Source organism: Psammomys obesus, unplaced genomic scaffold (assembly GCF_907164565.1).
Source record: "Psammomys obesus unplaced genomic scaffold, mPsaObe1.curated_primary_1811, whole genome shotgun sequence".
Classification (NCBI taxonomy): domain Eukaryota; kingdom Metazoa; phylum Chordata; class Mammalia; order Rodentia; family Muridae; genus Psammomys; species Psammomys obesus.
In genome coordinates, this window is record NW_026585698.1 from 2,580,046 (window position 1) to 2,594,103 (window position 14,058).

At 43.8% G+C, this 14,058-nt stretch overlaps 1 protein-coding gene across 1 annotated transcript in view; it reads left to right on the forward strand.

Annotated features, from left to right (window-relative positions):
• The window catches only part of LOC129670408 (phenazine biosynthesis-like domain-containing protein 2), a 35,855-nt gene that overhangs the window by 2,209 nt on the left and 19,588 nt on the right, over positions 1–14,058 (forward strand). The window contains exon 2 of the mRNA XM_055598906.1: positions 13,124–13,264. Coding sequence (XP_055454881.1) covers positions 13,124–13,264 — 141 coding nt within the window. The remainder of the gene's footprint in view (positions 1–13,123; positions 13,265–14,058) is intronic.

Genomic DNA, 14,058 nt, shown 5'->3' on the forward strand with positions numbered 1-14,058 from the left:
GATATATATATATATATATATATATATATATATATATATATATATTGATTCTTTTGCCGTCAGCTTCCAAGAAATATGCTCCACTGTGTGTGCTTTGTGGTGCTGGGACTCGATTCCAGAGTTTCCTGCAGGCCAGGCAAGCACTTGACCAATGGAGCTTTACCTCCAGCCTCTAACTGGATAACTCTAGGTACTGTATGGAGGCTGAGTACAAAGGGAGAAGGAGGAAGGCTAGGAGAGGGCACAGCAGAGGTGAGGGGCACTGATACAGAAGTACAGTATTAGGGATGGGGCAGCTGCCAGGGTGGGACACACCAGTAATGCTCAGGAGGAAGAGGTGAAAGGTCAAGGGCAGCCTGAGCTACAGAATGAGTTCCAGGCCATCCTAAGGTACATATCCATTAAGAGCCTGCTTTAAAAAACAAACAAACCGAACAGCCACAAATTTCCTCAAAAGAGTATGTTTTTCAGTGCTGGGGAAATGGTTCAGTAGATACAGAGTGCTTGCTGTGGGCTGGACTGATGCGGAGGACCCGAGTTCCATTCTCAGCAATTACATGGAGTTCCACAACTCCAGTTCTAAAGGATCTGACACCCTGTTCTGCCTTGGTGACACATTAGAAATTAGGGATCTCTAGAGGAGCATAATAGAACTATATGACTCTATCCATCTATCTATCCATTTAACTCTCCATCTATCTATCTATCTATGGATCTGTCAAGGGGATTTATTAGAATGGCTCACAGGCCATGGTCCAGCTGATTTAAAAACTGTCTGTCTACTAACAGAAGATCCCAAAACCCAGCAGTCGTTCAGTCCTTGAGCCCAATGTCTCATCTGGTTTTCATTAGAATAAGTAGGATCTAATACGAGTAAAGGAACGAACTTGCTGGCAAGAGCAAGGTGGCAAAGGGAGAAAAGGAGAGAGGAAGAAAGGGAGAGATTTTTCTTCCATGTTCTTTATGTAGGCTGCCAGCAGAATGTGTGTTCCAGATCTCCCACCTCAAAAGATCCGGATTAAAGGTTTATCTTTCCACCTCAAATATACAGGTTAGAACTGGGTCTCCCACTTCAAATGATTTAATTAAGAAAAAACAAAAACAAAAACAAAAAACAAACCAACCAGTACAGTGGTACATGCCTTCAATTCCAGCACTCAGGGAAGCAGGCAAGTGGATCTCTGTGAGTTCGAGGCCAGCTTGATCTACAAAGCAAGTCTAGGACAGCCACAGCTCCACAGAGAAACCCTGTCTTGAAAAACTAAAAGGAAAAAAAATCCCCACAAAGGTATGCCCATGTCATTTGGGCTTTAGTTAATTCAGAGGTGGTCAAGTTCACGACCAAGAATAGACATCACACATGCCATTTTACTCAGGGGCCTACACTTGCCCACAGTGACTTGCCTGTTGCTTATGCCCAGCCCAGGGTAGCACTGCCCGCAGTGAGCGGGACCCTCCCACACCACGAATCAAGAAACTGCCCTATAGGCTTGCCTACAGCTCCGTCTGTTGGAGGCATTTTCTCTTCCCAGATGACTTTAGCTTGTGTCAAGTTGGCAAAAAACTAAACAGCAAAAAGACATCAACACATACCTACATAAAGATAAATCTTAAAACAACAAAACAAAAAAGAGTAGGCATTCAAATCTCCAGTTATTATTGTTGAATTGGCTATTTCCTTTAGCTCTATCAGTTTTGCATTTGATGCCATGTTAATAAGTATTTTATTATTCTTATCTTCCTCATGGATTGATCATTTTATTATAATGTTTTCTTTTATTATAATGTTTCTAGTAGTAACTTTTGTCTTAAAGCCTATTATATAGTGAGTTGGAGAGACGGCTCAATGGTTAAGCGCTCTTGGTGCTTTCCCAGAAGACCTGGGTTCATGGTGGCTCCCAAAATAATCTGTAACAGTTACGAGGGATCTGATGCCCTCTTCTGCTCTCCTTTGGCATCAGGAACGTTTTTGGTACACAGATATACATTCAGGCAAAGCACCCATATAGATAAAATTTTAAAAAATTAAATCAATAAAGTCACTACGATTTGTTCTCTCTCTCAGTCCTCCTCTGCCCTTGCTGCCCTGGTCCTTCTATCTCCATGAGTCTCTTTATACAGACTAAGATGCTGAGGGTGTCTGAGACACTGCTCAGCTCCACCAGGTTTCCCTTCAGTATTCAACTCACCAGGCTTCCTAGGAAGTGGCTTTCAGGTCACAATCATGAATATGTTCCAATATTTGCAGTCAGGTTCCAGATATGGTCCAGTATACCCCAATCCAGCTCTCCTCTCTGCTGATTTCCTCTCTGACTGTTCCCCCAATTGAGCTCTCTGCTGATGCATGGTTGTTGTGAAGGCAGAGGCTTTCAGGTCAGTGGTGGCACACACCTTTAGTCCCAGCAGCAGAGGCAGGTGGATCTGTGAGTTCCAATCCAGCCAGGTGTAATCAGAGTTAAGATCCTATCTCAAAACAAAAGAAACAGCAGGAAAGTTTTAAAACTACTATGTCTGCCAGCCTCTGCTGCAGAGAGCATGCTAAGAAATACCCTTAACGTCATCCATCAGACATATGGTAGAAACTCTGTCTTAGCTTCTGAGGCTTAGTCTTTTTTTTTTTTTTTTTTTTTTTAATAATCCTCCCTATCTCTCTCTCTTCTTTTTTGAATTGAAAATAAATTTTTTAAAATTTTCTGATCATGATTTTTCTACCCTATTTCCTCCCAGGTCCCCCTTACCTATCCAACTCCACACCTTTTTTCTCCCTGACTCTTTTTTAATTTTAATTTTTATTAATTACATTTTATTCACTTTGTATCCCCCCCTGTAGCTCCCTCCCTCCTCCCCTCCCAACCCCACCCTTCCTTCCCAAGTCCACTGATATGGGAGGTCTTCCTCTCCTTTTCACTGATCCCAGTCTATCAGGTCTTATCAGGAGTGGTTACATTGTCTTCCTTGGTGGCCTGGTAAGGCTGCTCCTCCCTCAGGGGGAGGTGATCAAAGAGCAGGCCAATCAGTTCATGTCAGAGACAGTCCCTGTTCCTATTACTATGGAACCCACTTGGACACTGAGCTGCCATGCGCCACTACTGTGCAGGGGATCTAGGTTATCTCCATGAATGGTCCTTGGTTGGAGTATCAGTCTCAGAAAAGACCCCTGTGCCCAGATTTTTTCGTTCTGCTGCTCTCCTTGTGGAGCTCCTGTCCTCTCCAGGTCTTACTATTTCCCACTTCTTTCATAAGATTCCCTGCGCTGTGCCCAAAGGTTGGCCATAAGTCTCAGCATCTGCTTTGTTATCCTGCAGGGTAGAGCCTTTCAGAGGCCCTCTGTGGTAGGCTCCTGTCCTGTTCCCTGTTTTCTCTCTCTTTTGATGTCTATCCTCTTTGCCTTTCTAAATGTTCCCCTGACTCTTTAAAAAACAAACAGGCAAAAACAAAATATCAAACCAAATCAAGCCAAAACATCATCAATAAAAACCTCAGAAAACAAATATAAAGAAGGACATACATACACACACACACACACACACACACACACACACACACACACCATAAAAACACAAAATCATAACTTACAAGCAAAAGACCAGTAAGTTAAGAAAAGAAAGGCCTAAACAAAGCAACATTAGACAAAAACAACAACAACAACAACAAAAAAATAAATAAATAAACCTTCAGAAACACCATTGAGTTCAGTTTGTGTTGTCCATCTTCTGGTGGGCATGGGGCCTGCCCTTAAATGAGCATTCGCTGGAGAAAACTAGCTTTTCTTTGGCAAGTGGTTATCATCTGGAGATAGCTTCTTGGTTAGGGATAGGCCTTGTGTCCACTTTTATTTTCAGTGCTGGGATCCCATATAGCTTGGACCTGTGCAGGCTCTGTGCGTGCTGCCACAGTCTCTGTGAGTTCTTCTGTGCATCAGTCCTGCTTTTCCTTGGTGCCCTCCATCCCCTCTGGCTCTTACAATCTTTCCACCTCCTCTTCTGAATAGTTTCCTGAGCCCTGAGGAGAGGGGTTTGATGAAGGCATCCCGTTTAGGACCGAGTGTTCCAAAGTCTCACTCTGCAGCTTGTCTTTGTATTTGTTCCCACTTACTGCAGGAGGAGGCTTTTCTGATGATGGCTGGATGAGAGACACTGATCTATGGATATAGCAGAATGTCACTTGGAGTCATTTTATTGCTAGGTCCCTTTAGCAGAACAACAGCATCTGGTTTTCCTCTAAGTCCCTGACTTACCTAGTCTAAGGTTCTTAGTCATCAGGGCAGTATGGGGAATAGGTTCCATCTCATGGGGTGGGCCTTTAGTCCAATCAGATAGTGGTTGTTTACTCCACAACTTTTGTGCCTCTATTGTACCCATGTATCATGCAGGCAGGTCACCATGGCAGGTAGAATGTTTTAGAGCTGGTTTGGTGGTTTCCTTTCTCTTCTGGTAGTGTGGAGAGTATCATAAACACCAGTCAACAGGGGCAAAGGCTCTAGTTAGGCATCACGTAACTTCAAGAGAATTAAGTATTGTCTTCAGCCAAAGGGGCTTACCATTAGTTTGCAGAGAGCAAACAATGGCCTTGGCAACAGCCTGAGTTGTGTGCGGGTTTCTATGGGGACCCTTTGGCAAACGATTCAGTTAGGTGGAACCCATTTGTGGCAGTAGAGGTTTGGCTTAGTGGCAAAAGATGTGTAGTCGGAGCTTTGTCTCCCTGTTATTTGGTGGGTCCATTTAGATTTCTTTCACATCTGCATATATTTTCATAATAAGCTTCTGCTGTAGTAAGTTTTCAAATGACCCCTGAAATGGCCCTTACTGTTAACTGTTCCCTGCCTCTCTCCCCTTCCTACTCCTGTCCCAATCTCTCCCTGTCTTTCATGACTGTATAGTCTATTCCCCTAGTTTCCTACTCTAGACCTCACCTCTGTGATTATGCAGATTGTGGTGCGCCTGTCAAAGCTTAAAAGCTAATGCCCACATATAAGAGAATACATACAATATTTGTCTTTTGGGTCTGGGTTACCGTTAGCTCCAACATTTAACTTTGAATACTATTCCATTGTATAAACATACCACATTTTCATTATCCATTCATCAGTTGATAGACATCTAGGCTGTTTCCAGTTTCTGGCTATTTTGAATAGATGGATGAGCAAGTGTCTTTGTAGTAGGATATAGGATCCTTTGGGTATAGGCCTGAGAGTGGTATAGCTGGATCTTGAGGTATAGCTGGATCTGTTTCCGGCTTCCTGAAGAACCTCCACACTGGTTTCCATAGTAGCTGTATAAGTTTATACTTCCAACAGAAATAGATGAATGTTTCCCTTACTCCACATCCTCACCAACATGCGACGTCATTTGTCTTATTGCTCTTGGCCATTTTGACTTGTATAAAATTTGAAATCTCAAAGTAGTTTTAATATCTATTTCCCTGATGACTAAGGAACATTTCTTTTAGTGTTTCTCGGCTACTTGTGTTTCCTCTTTTGAGGACTGTTGAGTTCCAGACCACATTTTTATTCTCTTTTTTTTTTTTTAAGACAGGGTTTCTCGGGGCTGGAGAGGTGGCTCAGAGGTTAAGAACACTGGCTGTTCTTCCAAAGGTCCTGAGTTCAATCCCCAGGCAACCACAAGGTGGCTCATAATCATCTATGATGAGATCTGGTGCCCACTTCTGGCCTCCAGGCACACATGCAGGCAGAACACTGTATAAATAATTAACAAAAATAAATCTTATTAAAAAAAAAAAAAGACAGGGTTTCTCTGTGTAGCCTTGGCTGCCCTGTAACTCACTTTGTAGACCAGGCTGGCCTCAAACTCACAGAGATTCGCCTGCCTCTGCCTCCCAATGCTAGGATTAAACTGTTTCTTGTTGTTCAGCTTTTTTTTTCTTTCTTTCTTTCTTTTTTTTTTTTTTTTTTTTTTTAGTTCTTTACTTATTTTAAGTATTAACCCTCTATTAGATGTGTAGTTGGTAAAGATCTTTTTGCATTCTCCAGGCTGCCACTTTGGTTGATGGTGTCCTTTGCCATACAGAAGCTTTTCAGGAGTGCTGAGCATGGTGGTGTGTGAGGCACATGGACCATACCACCAGGAAAACTGGCATGGAACTCTGGAGGTGGAGCATGTTCAAACCCAGGAAATCTCAGATTTGAGATTAAAATCTCATCCTGTGCTGGGCATGGTGGCATGCCTTTAATCCCAGCATTTAGAAGGCAAAGGCAGGAGGATCTCTGTGAGTTCAAGGCCAGCCTGGTCAACAAAGTGAGTTCCAGAACAGCCAGGTCTACACAGAGAAAACCTGTCTCAAGCATACAACACACACACAAACAAAAAACTCACCCTGAGACAGCAGGAATAGGATGAGCCTCCTTTTTGTGTCCGTGCCTGCTTCTAGTAAGGCGACCTCCAAGGTGGCCACAGGCAGACAGTCGCCTAGCTGGGCGTCACCTCCTGTCGCCACAACCAGTGAAATTGATTCACTCTAAAATACCCTTCCCACTGCCCAAGGTTCACAGACCACTGTTCACCCTGGAATGAAGGCACACATAAGCTGAATATCATCTAAGAGTTATTGTTTTACCTTCATCGAGGCCTCACCCCTACCCCCAGCTGGAATTCTTTAGACAACCCCCACCCTGGGCACCCCTGGGAGAGTCAAAACACAGTGATGCAAGCCTTTAATCCCAGCACTTAGGAGGCGGAGGCAGGTGGATCTCTGTGAGTTCAAGGCTGGCCTGGTCTACAGAGGGAGTTCAAGGACAGCCAGGGCTACACGCGGAGAAACCTGAAGCTTTTCAGTTTCCTGAGGTCCCGTTTATTAATTGTTGTTCTTAGTGCCCGCGCTGTCACTGTTCTGTTCAGGAAGCCTATACGTTCAATACTATTTTCCATTTTCTCTTTTGTCAGATTCAGGGTATTTGGCTTTAGGTTAAGGGCCTCCATCCATTGGAGTTGAGTTTTGCAGAGGATGATAAATATAGATCTATTTGTGTTCTTTTACATGCACCAACCAGTTTGACCAGCCCTGTTAAAAAAGATGCTGTCTTTTTTTCCAGTGTATATTTTCTGGCTTCTAAAAGCCAGGTGTTTATAGGTATGTGGACTGATGTCTGGGTCTTTAACTCTGTTGATCAGCATGTCTGTTTTTATGCCAGTGCCATGCTATTTCTATATTACTATAGCTCTGCAGCCTGACAGGGGGATGGTGCTATCTCAAGCAGCGTTTATTATTCAGGAGTGCTTTAACTGTCCTGAGTTTTTTTGTGTTCCCATAACAAGATGAAAATTGTTCTTTACATTCCTGTGGAGAATGGTGTGGAATTTTTATGGGGGTTGTGTTTATTCTGTAAATTGCTCTTGGTAGGATTGTTACAGGTTCAGGAATAGCTGCATGCTGACCACTCAGACACCAGACTCAGAATGATGGAAGTTTACTGAACGCTGAACAAAAACTGACTGGCCAGGGTCACAGTCTGGGCTCGGGAGCCAGACTATGACGCTGATCTGTTTCTAAGAGAGGCTTTTCATGTGAAAAAATGTAACCAGGTAACAACCAGGTAACCAGCTGTAGGAAGCGAGAGGAGGGGCAGCATTACATCATTTTGACCAGATAAACATAATTGAGTTTGTTCCCAGTGTATTGTATCTAGGTAGCAGGAAAAAGTATTTTAAGCTGATGGGCTAGGATATAGGCTTGGGGATTTTTCAGTTCTCCATTGTTGGAGAAAGGAACATAGCAGGATGTTGAAGTCTTAACTCTAATAAAACATACATTTATCTTTAACTAAAGCAGAACATGCATTTTTCATCTATTGTTTTGTTCTAAGGAGCATGTATTGAGCTATTGAGTTGTATCCTGGCTTAGGCATGTAGGGCCTGAGAACTTGAACTTAATTTTACCTTATGATCAAAATAGAGACTTGGAGGCAAAATGGCTTCTGATATGCTAAAGGAGACAGCAGATGTGAACAGAGGAGCCACAGTTACGCTAAGAACTAAAGTAGGCCTCCACAGAGGGGCCGTAGAGTGTAAGCAGGGTAAGCAGGTCACAACAGGATGGCTATTTTCACTATATTAATCCTACTGATCCATGAGTATGGGAGATTTTTCCATCTTCTGAAATCTATATTAAAGTCTTTCACTTGCTTGGTTAGAATTATCCCAAGATTTTTGTTTTGTTTTGTTTTGTGGTAATTGTGAAAGGTACTGTTTCTCTGATTTTTTTTTTTTCTTGGTCTGCTTATTCTTTGTATACAGGAAGGTTACTGATGATTGCATTAATTTTATAGCCTGCTATATTGCTGGAAGTGTTTATTAGATTAGAAGTTTCCTGGTGGAGTTTTTAGGGTCTTTTATGTATGAAATCACATCATCTGTCACCTAATATACTCTAACTTTCCCCTTCCCATTTGTTCCCTCAATCTCCTTCAGTTGTCTTATTGGTCTAGCTAAGACTTTAAGTACTATTTGAATAAGTATGAAGTGTGGGCATTCTTGATTTGTTCCTGATTTTAGTGGAATGGAGCTTAGTCTTGTCAATTTAATTGGATTGAAAGATGCATACATTAGCCAAGCAAGGTTGCGGTCCCCACCTCGCCTTACTCTCTCTCTGGCCTGCATGTGAGTGGCATTAACCATTATGAGGGGGTAGGAGGATGGAAAAAAAGTCTCCCCTCCCCTCAAGTGCATATTCTCTCTCTGGCTGCCACACCCTGAGCTGCTTTTCTCCATGCCTTTCTTTAACCCATGTGGTGCCTGAACCCTCTGAAAAGGAGCCAAAATAAACCTTCCAAGCTTAAGTTGTTCTGCTCAGTTACTGTGGTACAGTGATAAGAAAGTAACAACCACTCTGGTCACTTTATGCTTGCCCAAAGGCTCCAGGTGGCTAACGTGACCGCTGTAGGTGTTCATGTGTGTAGTCTAGGACAGATTCAGAGCCGTCTACCTGTGCATCGCCTTCTGAATCCCAGGACACGCAAACACACAAGAGCTTCTCTGCTTCCCTTCTCCTCTTCCTCCTTCTCCTCTTCTCTTTTGGTTTTTCAAGTCAGGGTATAGCCTTGTATAGCCTTGGCTGTCCTGGGCTCTCTCCGTAGACCAGACTGGCCTGGAAACTCACAGTGATCCGCCTGCTCTGCCTCTCATAGCGCTGTGATTAAAGGCATGCCCAGCCCTCTGTGCCCTTTCTTCTTGCCCTTTCTTCTTTCAGTGGTAACATTGAAACCAAGCCCTCTCATATGCCAGCAGTTCCTCTCCTGAGCAGCATTCCCAGCCCATGGTATAAGTCAGAGCTTCCAACCCCCTTCTAGGGCTGGAGAGGGCTCAGCAGTGAAGAGCACTTGCTGTCTCGGTTCTTTTCTTTTGTTTTATTGTTCTGCTGCTTATTTTTGTTATTGTTTTGAGATGGCGTCTAGCTTTGCTTCATAGTCGAGGGTGTGTTAGAACTTTCCACATAGGCCAGGCTGGCCTCAAACTCAGAGATCCACCTGCCTCTGCCTCCTCAGTGCTGGAATCAAAGATGTGTGCCACCACACCCAGTTGTGCTTGCTGCTCTTGCTTGGGCTCGGTTCCCAGCACCCATGTCGGACAGCTTCCGATCTGTGACTCCAGCCCCACGGGATCCAGCAACCTCCTTTTGCCTTCTGTAGGTGCACGTGTGCACATCCATGAAAATAAACCTTAAAAACAAACATTCCAAAACCTCTCATGCTCGGGCTAATTCTTACAAACATTTGCTTAAAGTCGATTGCATGCCTCAGTAACGTGCCTATGACTCAAGCAGGCATAATGTTATTAAACAGTTGGTTGACTTTTTGACAAACAGTTCTGGAAAAAAAGCTGTTTTTGCTATGTGAACTGAACCAGGTTAATAGAAAAAGCCTTGCTAGTGGGGTCTGCCAGGAAAACAGCAGAGCGGCCAAGCTGTAATTCATTATGAACATATCCTAACAGGGACTGTCAGGTTGTTCCAGAATGATGGGGTCTCCTCTTCCTCCTCCTCCTCTTCCCTCCCCACCCCCCACAGCAGTTTTGTTTTTGAGAGAGGGTAGCACTCTGTGTTCAGGCTACCCTGGAACTCATTATGCAGATCAGGTTTGCCTTGGACGTATGGCGAGCCCCCTCAGCCTCCTTTTTTAAATATTTATTTTTATTTTATGTGCATTGGCGTCCTGCCTGCATGTATGTCTGTGTGAGATAACCCAGTGTATGAGATTCCTCAGGAACTGGCATTACAGACAGCGGCAAGCTGCCATGGGGGTGCTGGGAAGAGCAGCTAGTGCTCTTAACAGCTGAGCCATCTCTCTAGACCCCCTCTTTAGCCTCTTAAATGCTGGTATTACTGACACTAGTTCCTAAGTTCAGATTGGTGTGTGTGTGTATGTGTGTATGTGTGTGTGTGTGTTTTAGACAGGGTTTCTCTGTGTAACCTTGGCTGTCCTTGAACTCACAGAGCTCCCCCTTCCTCTCAGTGCTGGGATTAAATTTAGGTGTGTGCTCAGCTTGGCTTTTTGAGGCAGGCTCCCATGCAGCCCAGGCTGGTTCCAAACTCACTGTATTGCCAAAAATGACCTTAATCTCTCTCTGTCTTCCTCTGTCTCTCTCTCTCTCTGTCTCTAGTTTTTCAAGGCAAGTTTCAAGTCAGGGTTTCTCTGTGTAGCCCTGGCCATCCTGGAACCTGCTCTGTAGACCAGGCTGTCCTTGAATTCATGGATCTTCTGCCTCTGCCTCCTGAGGGCTGTGATTAAAGGTGTGTGCCACCATGTCCTGCTACCTTTAAGTCTTGATCCTCCTGCTTTCTGCTTCTCAAGTACTAGAATTACAGGTATTAATTTCAAAAGAATAAGATTCTATAGTGTTCTATAAAAAGATTGGTGCATCTAACTATGAGATTATATTAGCTTATATATAAAGCTTCAACATTTAAAATATGGCTATCCAGCACAATTCCTCGGTCAGGTGTGGTTTCTTTACACAGGAGCAGAAAGGACTCAACCTGTTTTTGATAGGTCGTGGTGGAGGCTGTTACAGTCACAAACGAGCTGCTGGCTCATACTGTTCTAACTCAGAGAACAATCAGAGCACTGGTTAATTTTCATTTTCCTTAAAACAAATGAAAACATTAACTTCCTCAATACTCACATTCACAGCGTCTGCCAACATCCTGTTAATGAACTTTTACACTGTCAAAGAACAAAACAGCTGTGTTATTGAGTACTCTGGAAGTGAGTTTTCAATGTGAACAGCTACAGAATAGCGGGAATTGCTCTGTTTTCTGTAGCCTGGAAGTTCCTTGCTCCTCCTCTACCTCTCCCTATGTGTCTCAGGGTCATGCTTTAAAACGTCCCTCATGTTAAGTGGTAAACATAAGCATAGTGTTTCCTTGACTTCTTCCTGCTGCCTTGCCAGGTTAACTGAACCCAAGGCAGGGGCTGTGGAGACAGTAATTGTTAAGAGTCGAGAGTTGTTACTAAAATGAGTGTGTGTGTTGGGGGAGAGTAAGGGGTCTCATGGTGTCTGCTGCTGTTCCCAGGAAGACAGAGACAGAACTGAATTAAAGCAAGGGACACCTAGCTAATGTCCAGTACAGCAGTGATTGCTTGCTGATTGCTGGAGAGAAATCCTACACATTCAGTGATCCAGCAAGTAATGTGGGTTATGGGTTTGAGTTGAGAGAAACTATTGTTATTGTTATTATTAATTTATTTTTCGAGACAGGGTTTCTCTGTGCAGCCTTGGCTGTCCTGGAATTCACTTTGTAAAAACTCACAGAGTTCTACCTGCCTCTGCCTCCCTGAGTACCGGGATTACAGGCGTTCGTTGCCATTGCCCAGAACAAATTATTAAGAAGATAGGGGCTCACAATATAGCCCAGGATTGCTCCAAAATGGGTTTGAGTTTCATTTTTCCCCATCTCAACATAAAGCTAGAAATATATACACATATACATACAGATATATACATATACACATATATAATCCACAATAATCAGTTGATTGAACCTAATTCCCTCTTGCTAGTAACAAAACATACTTATGGGGTTTTGGGAGTTGCAGTGTGGACAACTTTGGGGAGTCATAGTTCTGGCTGTTACTGTACTAACAATGGCTTGAAACTTTGGAACTCTTACTACGTGTCAGGCAAGAAGTTTCGTGGTAGGAACACTTGAGGGGCATCTAGCAGGTGAACTACAGCAGCAGGAAGCCTGTGCTTCCCCCATGTCTAGTCTCTTAGTTTCCTGTCTCCGTGCTTGTCACGGTCCAAAGACCAGGCGCTTGCAAGTCTAGTGTCAAAACCATGTTCAGCTCAGTGGAAAGGGAAAGGATGGGCAGCCTAGTCTCTTAGCTCGCTCCTGTTCCTCAGGATTCTCCCAGGATCTCTCCAGCCCGCTTTCCCTCATTGAGACTTGTCGCCACCTAGCTGTGGAAATCTTAAAACCTGAGAACTGTCCTGACTGGCCGGGGCCCTATGCATCTCTGAGGCCAAAACAAAACCCAAGTTCTTTGAGGAAGAGAAGGTGAAGCTTGGTATGCTGTGGAGGGCTGGGGACGTCTTGTTGAAGGACGCGGGTTATTAGAGCCTTTGAGACCTAATCCTTTAGAAGGATTTTTTTTGCTGTTGGTTTGAGAAGCATTACAGCATTTCTAGAAAAATTTTAAAAAGCACTAAATGGTAGAATTCTGTTCTTCAGTAATGAATTTAATTAAAAACACATTCAAAGGGAACTTTGGGAGTTGTAAACTTGTGCTTAGCACAATTGAGTCCCTGGTTTTAATCTTCAGCACACACACATTCAATATATATATAAAATAATATAAATATATATTTGTATTATAAGTATGTATTATATACATACATACATACGTACATATATTGTATATATACATATACACATATAGTATATATGTGTATATGTATATATGCACACTACACGTGTGTGTGTGTGGTGAACAGGCAAAGGTAAAAATGGTTCCTTCAGCTAGTACTTTAAAACAAGGCAGAGGCTTTGGAAAGTGGGGGTTCACACATCTTTAGGTGAAAGTATGTTGGAGTAATTGACTTTTTATCTGGGAACTGTTAACTATGTCTGTATATGGAGTAAAACATTAACTTATTTTTCTTTTTAACAACAGGAAGTGAGGCAGGCAGGCTCCCAGCAAGGCAGGGACCTCACAGAGCCAGGGAGGAAAATGAAGCTCCCGATATTCATAGCAGATGCGTTCACGGCGACAGCTTTCCGAGGCAATCCTGCTGCTGTCTGCCTCCTGGAAAACGTGAGTACTCAGTTCTCAAGGGCCGTGCCTGAAATTCTAGATGTGTGCAGAGCCCGTGACCTCTGTGGAGAAGTGAGACGACCTTCGTGAGTGTTTGCTTCTCTGGCTTGCGTTCTGTCACCTCGGTGATGGTCGTGAGGGGATGGCTGTACCCAGACTGAGTCAGAACCACAAGGACTCCCAGGCAGAGGACCTGGCAGCAGCTGGGAGTGGGGACTCATGCCTGAAATTCTGGTGTTCCAAAGGAAAAGCAAGGAGGCTCGAAAGTCTGGGGTCATCCTGGGCTACATAGCAGGTCCTAGGCCTGCCTGGGCTACGTAAAGAACAATCTCACAAAAATAAAAAGTAATAAATAATCAAACAAATACTTTTTAAAAGCATGACTAGAGGTCCTTTTCAGAATTAGGTTTCTGTTTAATTAGCACCCAAAACTAAGTACAAAATTACAGAAGTGCTGTGGGCAGGCATGGCTGAGAATCTTTTGGCATGTTCTGATCTATGTGGCCGTCCTGGGGCTTTTCAGTAGGAGCAGGTGAGACAAGGCCTCCACTGTGTTCCTCTGACTGGCCGGGGACCCTCTATGGAGGCCTGCCATCCCCAGACTCCACCTGTCTCAGCCTCCGAGTGTTGGGATTGCAGGGTTCATCATGTCTGGCTTCAGCCTTATCTATACCTCAGAAATGTAGGTACAGAGCCCTTCTGTGCCCTGCAAGATGACTCAGCAGGTCAGGGTGAAAAGAGGGAGCTGACTGTTACAAACTGTCCTTCACATGGTGAAAAGAGGGAGCCGACTG